Source organism: Lycium barbarum, chromosome 7, assembly GCF_019175385.1.
Source record: "Lycium barbarum isolate Lr01 chromosome 7, ASM1917538v2, whole genome shotgun sequence".
Lineage (NCBI taxonomy): Eukaryota > Viridiplantae > Streptophyta > Magnoliopsida > Solanales > Solanaceae > Lycium > Lycium barbarum.
Window position 1 is genome coordinate 46158888 of NC_083343.1, and position 8597 is coordinate 46167484.

Here is an 8597-nt window from a genome sequence, read left to right on the forward strand (position 1 = left end):
TTCTTTTTAAACTCCGGGCCTAGTCAAATGGTGCCACATTAATTAGTATGAATGGAGTAGTGTAGTAAACACTTTCATTTTTTTTTTTTGGGCGGATTGCCCTTCAAACACGTTGATCTTTAACTTTTGCCCCTCAAATTGCCGGTCTTTAAGTTTTGTCATTTGCCTAAAAAAGTGATCGAAAATATCTTGAGGTTCTGGTTCGAACCCGGCTCAATAAAAAAAAAAAATTCACAAGATAAGGTTTCGCGAAAGTTAGGCCTAACTTATAAGGCCTAGCTTAGTTATGTGTTGTTCCAAGTTAAGCCTTATAAGACATAACTTCTGTAGTTCTAAGTTATGCCTAAGACAAAAGTTATGCCTTACGACATAATTTCTATACAGAAACTATGCCTAAGGTATAACTTCTATATAGAAATTATGCCTTAAGTCATAATTGGCCTTATGAAATTTTTTCTTTTTACTCTACTGAGATTCTACAGAAGGCCTAACTCTTGCACGAATAAACTTAATTTGTTATGAAATTCTGCCTTGCGATTTTTTTTGTATATCTGCTGGGGTTCAAACCCAGAATCTCAGATATTTTTGGTCGATTAAAGTGTCAAAACAAAAATTAAAGACCATCAATTTGAGGAACAAAAATTAAAGACCCCGAATAAGACCATTTGTGCGAATACCCCAACACTTTTTATGTGTATTGGTCCATGGGTTCATCAATTTTCCGTAGCCCTGCACGGCTGCACCCTTAGGTTTATTGGCGGGAAAAATAACTGAAAACGGCGGGAACTTGGTCAACATTTTGATAGGGTTACATATAGAATGTGAAACTACCGCTCTATGAACTTTCAGTGAAAACACCCAATTTAATCAATACTGTATCCCTTTAGTGCGATCAAAGAAAGATGTTTGGAAGCAGTCAATTGGACTCATTTTCTGGTGGAGGTTTTATGCCTTCTCAGGGCGGCTCCGATCCTTCTCGCACTTCCGCTAAGGTGTCATCTCTACTTCAAAATCGCATTTTTTATTTTTTATATTCATTATATTTTGCATACAAAGCTATCAACTATAAACATGTATTGTTTTTAATTCATTGTATTTTGTTTGTTGATTTTGCAGAGTCGGGATAACCCACCTCTGCTTCCGCTAACAGTGAAACAGATAAGCGAAGCAGTTCAATCAAGTGATGAGAAATCTAACTTTGTTGTTGATGGTGTCGATGTCAACAATGTAAGTAGTAATTCTTTTATTATTCTTTTTCCCTATCAACTTAACAATTTGTCTCTCTCTTTTTTTCTTTTTTTTTTCCGTTCGTTCTCAAAGGAATCACGGGAGAAATTTATGTCACATTTTAAGTTGAAATTTATGGAAACTACGCTAGTGTTTGGCCATAGATTTTGGATCAGATTTTGAAAATTTATCTTCAAAATGTTTTCAAGCAGTTTTTGGGAGAAATTTCACTCCCACTCATGAAACTTCAATTTTTTTTCCAAGTAAAATGTATGTCCAAACACAACTTCAAGTTTCAAAAATCACAACTTTAAAACTCAAATTTCAATTTTCAACTTCAAAATCTATGGCCAAACAGGAAGACGTTTTAAATCTCAACTGTTTGTGATTCCAATAATTCAGCAAGTATTTGTAAAATTGTAATCAGAGGAAAAAAAAAAGTTTGACAATTCATACAGTAATAGTGTCATATAAAATGGGGATGGGGTAATGTTTTGGATTACTTGATTTTTTGTTTGGTTATTCAGTACCTTTGACGAAATTTAGTTATTCTGTGAAACTTTTGTGGTCTAATAATTTTGTGTGGGCAGGATTTTATTTGGTTTTATGTTCAATTATGAAAACTCACTTAATTTTGGAGTTGGTTTGTTTTTGTGGGTCAAGGTTTTGATTTGCCAATGAACTCTAGATCTAATGGTTAAGCTAGTGTTTCAGTAGTGCTGTGTACTAAGGTGCCATTTTCGCGATGTGTAAATATGTAAATTTATTCCTTCCACTAGAAAAAAGATATTTTTGGGTTTGTATGTGAATTTGCAAGAAACTTTACCCAATTTTTGGTTTAGGTGAGATTGGTCGGGATGGCATTTAAGAAATCTGAGAGAGTGACAGATGTGTCGTTTGCGATTGATGATGGCACTGGTCGCATTGAATGCACTAGATGGTAAATTTTCTTGCCTATTCTTTTTCTTGACATTACATTTTCTCAATAGATATTTATACTCAAGTTGACTGTTGTCGTTGTGCCGAGGGTCTATCAGAAACAGCCTCTCTACCCACAAAGGTAGGTGTAAGGTTTCCGTAAATCCTACCCTCCCTAGACCCCCCTTGTGGGATTACACTGGGTATGTTGTTGTTACTCAAGTTGACTATTATATTCATAACCGTTATATAAAGATGGATAATAGTACACGTTGGGTCTACAGCTGTTAAGGGGGCACGTGATGCTCATCCTAAGGGGATCAATTGCTGCAAGAGCACTTAGATTTCTTGTAATTCCTAAACAATTGAAGCATTTGAGATTGTGGTACATGGATGTGTACTGTGTTACTAGTCATTTTCCTGTCAGTTGGTTTGTGTGGTTTTACCCCTACTACTGCTTTCAGTAAATATAAATGAAGGTGCCTTCTCAAAAAAATAAAATCCTCCTTAGGAGTACGTGAAAATGAAGATAAATATATATTGTTGTCTTTTTTCTAATTGAAACACAATAAGGTTAACCAAACTTAACGAAATTTGGGAGCTTAATGCACTATCTTGAAGCTTGGCATCATCTACCTTGATGGCTCTAGGTTTAATCTCTTTCTGTTTTAAGTTGGTTAAGGCAGTCTGCCTAATTAACATTTCTAGAGAACCCTGAAAGTTCCTTAAGTTGGTTTAAGGCACTCTATACACTAAAGTTGTGTCTTTCTATCCGTTTTACAGGGTGAATGATGCTGTGGATACCAAGGAAGTGGAGGAAGTATCGTAAGTCACGTCTCTATTAATCATTTGGGAGCCAATGATATGTTTGCTCTTTACCTTCTAACACATTGTTTTAATCAGGAATGGAATGTATGTCCGGGTCCATGGACACTTGAAAGGTTTTCAGGGTAAAACACAGCTAGTGGTCTTTGCTATCAGGTATGTAAAGTGTATACTTTAATACTTGTTCTATTTTAATAAATGCTCTTTGCTTGTACGATCTTAACTAGTCTATGGCCAAATTTTTCTCATGTGTTATTGCAATTGTGCTGTAGCTCTTCATTAGTTTCTAAAGGATAACGCCTTTTTCTTATCAAGAGATGGTCAAGGCTATGACCTCATAATGTCTTCAACGAATGAAACTGCCTTTTTGCTGGGACATTCACACCCTTAATTTTTGTCCAATGAGTCGGGGAAAAGCTAATTCATAATCTTGTGCTAACCCTCTTTCACTTGTTAGTTTTGATGGCAAGGATGATCTCCCTTTGTTCAGTTATTTGTGTTCTCTTTGGTTACAACCTTAGCGCAGTCCTTCAAGTGTGAGGTGTTTATTGAGTATCATAGAGATTTGCAGTGTATGTTTTATGGTGTTTAGTCAGTTGAACTTTATGCTGTTTATCAAATTTTGGTATGATTAGTCATTTCAAGCAGTGGCGGAGCCAGGATTTTCACCTAAGGGGTTTAAAAATATGAAGAAGTAAATACACTAAGAATTTTAACCTTGTAAATACACTGTAATTTTTTGCCGATGGGGTTTGGAAACCCCTGGAGCCTACGTAGCTCTCCCTCTGATTTCAAGTATGTTACATCTGCTTTCTAGGTAGTTTTGTTAAGCATTTCAAGACTGACCCATAATTTATCAATTAGGCCACCTCCTGTTGTTGTGCACTGTGTTAAAGTTTGTGTTCCCAACTTTTTTTTTTGCCTAGAGAAGGTAGAATGCTAGAAGACAACCAATTAAACATTGGACGCTTGGGACATGATATGGAATTGAATCAGGACAGCTTAGTGTTTATTTATATAAACAATTCTCTTTGGACTTGTGTACTCTTTGTTTCTGTCAACAACTTCCTCCGAGTGTCTTTCCAGATGGTATGAGTTTTTCGAATATTGATTTCCAAATCTATTGATCTAACTTTCAATTCCTATGTGTGGATTTCTTTTTTTTCCCTTTCTTGATCATTTTTAGGATGTCTTTAGGTGAGAGTATCATTGGGTGGTTTGTGGTTGAACTCTGCTGCATGTTTCATAAGTCCACAAATCAGCCTTATCTAAATTTGGATTACTTGTAATTTTGGGATCTTATATTGTCTATCCATTATGGACCTTAGTTTTAGTTAGATGGCACCCTAGTAACTTCTGACTTTTCTAACACAAGATTTTATCTCCACGGGTTTTGTTTATGCTGCATGTGCTACAAATGCAAAACGAAGTGGTTATTTTAGCTTTTATTTTCCCCCAAAATATGATTGTAAGTGATTAAAATTTGCCCCAAATCTCTTCTTTTCTAGTCCTCAGCAAAAGGTTTATCCTGGCACCAGAGCCAAAAAAGAATCACGTCATTTTATATAGTGATTCTTTTATGAGCTTATCAATAAACCCTCTATTTTGGTCTTTGATGATATTTCAGACCTATAACTGATTACAATGAGGTTGCTACCCACTTCCTTGAATGTATCTATGTCCATCACTGCAATAGGAAGCCACAGGTATAATTCTAGTTCTAAAAGCAACTGACAGTCTGATATACAGCATCCTTTTATTTCTCTATAACCCCACATGTTGAATAACTTCTTACACTTCTCTACATATGAGATACAGAGCGGTCTTTCTGTCTCCACTCCTGGCCAAACTGATGCGCCTGCAGCGGTTAGTACCCCTTCAGGTGGATACAATTCCAGTCAAGTAAGTAAATGATGATTGCAGATTGCCATTCTACTATTCATCACGCTCCGACGATTTTGTTTGATCATCTGCTTTATCCATTACTTTTTTCAGTTCTCTGGACAATTGAACATTGATGGCCTCAAGGGCATAGAAAAAATTGTGATCGATTATTTGGAACAGCCGTCATCACTGTAAGCTGTCTAATATGCTGTTAATCATAATACTGATTCATGCTTTACATGGGTTCTCTTTAGTTGATAAACTATTTTTAAAGCGCAAATGTTATGGATCATGGTGGTATGCTTTCCCAATGACAGACTAGTTTTCTAGAGTTCAAATTAACTTGACTATCCAATTTGAGGATATAGTTGGTTTTGGTTTTGGTTCTCTCTCCATCTCAACTCAAATGATGCCTTGTTCATCTTTAAGTTAAGATTCTCTTAAAATGAAGATTTATTCAGTGTTTGAAATCCATGCTTCTTCGCGATTTTAGCTGTATGTATTTTGTTATTTTTCTCATTTTGTTCTTCAAAAGCATACAAAAGAATTGTCAAAATCTAAGTTTGAACAAGATTCGCTTTCCAAAAAAAGACAAGGAACTTCAAATTGAAGAAAAGAGAGTAACATTATCCTTGGGTCACACTTGTTTCTGAGGGTTAGACAGTATCTAATTGCCTTTTAAGCATTCCAAGTAAGTTTGGTAGCCGCAAGAATATAGGGTTTGCCTGAGTTTGAGTAACTTTTCTACAAAATTGCACTTGTCATTCATTCACTCATACATACTTACATATATACACACACATGTATACACAGACACATATATACACACAACAGCCCAAATCCTCTTGAGCAGACACTGAAAACATCATTTATCTGTATTCATTTTGCAATGAAGAAAAAATGCTCTGAGACTATTCTGGTGAACTTTCTGGGATAAGCATATCTTGGTCGGATCATTGATTCTGGAAAAAGTTATAGTTTTGAAATAAAAAAGAGGTAAGCAGATTCGAAACTGCTGGCATACGTGTGGCACATATATTTGAACTCTTGAAATAACCGACTTAACGTGCTGAAGGCATTTGATTTGACATTAGTTGCCACTCCTTTGAACCAAATATTCACTTAAAAAAGAGAAGTATATTTGGTTACACATAATGTTTTCCCCAAATTATCATCTGGAAAATGTTCTATGACAGAAACCATTATTGGAATAATTTTCAGTGCGTGATTGGTCATATATATTTGTAGCATTAATATTCAAGGATGGCGGAAATTGTGTTGCGATATGGTACAAAAAATAAAAACAATGCTCTCTATTTGTAGGAGTAGGTGGTATTGATTAGTGGAGGGAATGACAATAGTTCTGCCCTTAAACTAGCAAAAGGAGGAAGATTTCACTGCTTTATTTGGAAATCAAGATCGATATCATTTCCTAGAGTTAAACATAACCAGCTTGTACCAGTTTTGCCTTTTATGGAACATATAGTTGTCTGCCGAGCAGTTTTGCAACATGTTGCCCTCAACTGCTTCTTGCTACCATGCTGTAATTTTGTAATAGGGGCCTTTTGAAGATGCTGCATTCATCTTTGTTTGAGTTGATCATGTTCCCTTACTCTAGATTGCAAAAACTGACAATCTTTCCATGTTCAGTGCGCAGGAGAAAGGGATACACCGGAATGAAATTGCTCAACAACTTAAAGTTCCTCTGGAGAAAATCATGTAAATCTCTTTATCTATCAAACAAAAAGATAAAGGACAATTTTGTTCCTCATTTTCATTGCATGTAACAAGTACCTACTTTATAACCTTAACCATTTTTGAATCTTGATAGGGAAGCAATAACATCTCTTGAATCGGAAGGGCTGGTTTACTCTACCATCGATGAATGTCACTACAAGTCGACAAGTGCTTAAAGCTTTGCTTACATGCTCAGGGACTCAGAGGAAAGATCATAGTAAGCTTGACCTCGTCAAATATATCAAGTTTTAGGAACTGATTTCTTTCATTGCAGTCTAGCTCTGAATTGGAGTCTATTTATGGACGAAGCTAGGCCTGTGACCAATATTTTCTTTTTGTTTTGTCAAGAGTCGTGGATCTGTTTGCCACTCCTGTTTTGATGTAAAGAATTATCTATGGATAGAGATAAGCAGGTCTTTCGTCTTTAAAATTAAATCCACTTTTTGGCAGACCAAGTTGTGTAGCAACTCTGTTGGAGTCACTTTGGGAGCTCAATGTTTTCTTCTTTCATTCATTGGTCAAATGTCTCTTATATTGAGAGCATTGGTCAACTGACCTACATCCTCAGAAACCTCTTTTACAAAGCCAAAATGGTTAACCCAAGTAGCTCAGAAATTTTAACCACCATTTGACGTTTGCACCAAAAACAATAAATGCAACACATTGCATCTTTTGTAAAGTTTTTATCGCTTAATCATGGTTAAGTGATGAGAGTGCTTCAATTTGTGAGGCTTAAGGATATTTGGTTTGGTGCAAACAATGTGATGGTAAATGTTATCGTAAAAAGACTTCTACAATCAAGTAAACAACAGATGGCTAATTAGAATCAAGTCAGTGATAAGACAGTTCCATTTCACGTGAGAAGCTTGCTTCCTTGATGACAATGGCTTCAGAATCAGAATCAAGGATGATTTGATGCAGTTGTTCAACATACCAGTCGTGAAGCTATTAACAAGGCATCACCGAAGTTGTACCGCGCTGGAATGTGGAAATGGAATTATATCCATAGTAGGTGAAAATAGTTAACCATCATAGACATTGGTTATGCTAGAATGAGATATTTTCGTAGGACAAATGTAGAGAATATAGCAGCAAAATCTGAATCTATTTTCTATAAGTGTAACTAATTTGAAATTTGTGTTATGAGTAGCATCACATCCGCTCAGTTAGTTAGCCACTTAAACTTTCACCTTGTTGGTGAGGGTTCGAATTCCCACGTGTAATTCCCTTCCCTATTTCCCCATTTCCCCTTTCCCTATCCCCTATGTAATAAAAGACGACGTCTACTAATGACCAAAGTGACCCTTTTGTCACCTACTCTTTTCATTTTGGCTGTTGAGGCTTTATCTAGGGGGTTGAATGCATTATATGAAAAAACAAATTTTGTGGAGTTTGGTATGCCTAAATGGAGTCCAAGAATCAACTATCTATCATATGCAGATGATACAATTCTTTGTCTGCTGAGCAACAGTCAGTGAAGTTAATGTTGAAAGTGATAGCTAGATATGAAAAAGCTTCCGGACAGTGGGTGAATCTGATTAAAAGTCCTTTCTATCCTTCACTTTGGAGTGCGTTTATGATCAACAAATACTGTAAAAATCTTCATTCTGTAATTACACAAGCAAAAGGTGCATCACCTATTTGAAGAAAGCTGATGTTAGTAAGGGAGCTGGTTGAACATCAAATTTGGTGGCAAGTAAAAATGAGGTGACTCTAGTTTTTGGTTTGACAACTGGACTAATCTTAGAGCATTATACCATGTACTACCTGAAGTCAGTGTTGAGGATGAGATAGAAGTGAACCAGTTTGCGAATTCAGAAGGTTGGAATGCTCAAGTATTGAGACAATATTTACCAAAAGAATATGTGCAGCATGTGGTGAATAATAATACTCCTCCTGATTCAACAACAGAATTGGATAGAAGTTGGTGGTTGTTAGAGAAGAGTGGAAAATTCTCAATTAAAAGTGCATGGGAATATGTGAGACATAGAGAGGTGAAGATGAAT

At 36.0% G+C, this 8597-nt stretch overlaps 1 protein-coding gene across 2 annotated transcripts; it reads left to right on the forward strand.

Annotated features, from left to right (window-relative positions):
• The first annotated feature begins 688 nt into the window (after nt 1-688).
• LOC132603418 (replication protein A 32 kDa subunit A-like) lies at nt 689-7046 on the forward strand. 2 transcript variants are annotated; one of them, XM_060316468.1, is made up of 10 exons: nt 689-992; nt 1117-1227; nt 2070-2167; nt 2929-2970; nt 3049-3126; nt 4598-4676; nt 4783-4872; nt 4966-5045; nt 6505-6573; nt 6686-7046. In XM_060316468.1, the coding sequence occupies exons 1-10, from the start codon at nt 903-905 to the stop codon at nt 6765-6767; spliced, it is 819 nt and encodes a 272-aa protein (XP_060172451.1). In that variant the 5' UTR covers nt 689-902; the 3' UTR covers nt 6768-7046. The 2 variants fall into 2 exon arrangements, with proteins under 2 accessions (XP_060172451.1, XP_060172452.1); XM_060316469.1 differs by having other exon boundaries at nt 692-992; nt 4789-4872.
• The last annotated feature ends 1551 nt before the right edge of the window (nt 7047-8597 follow it).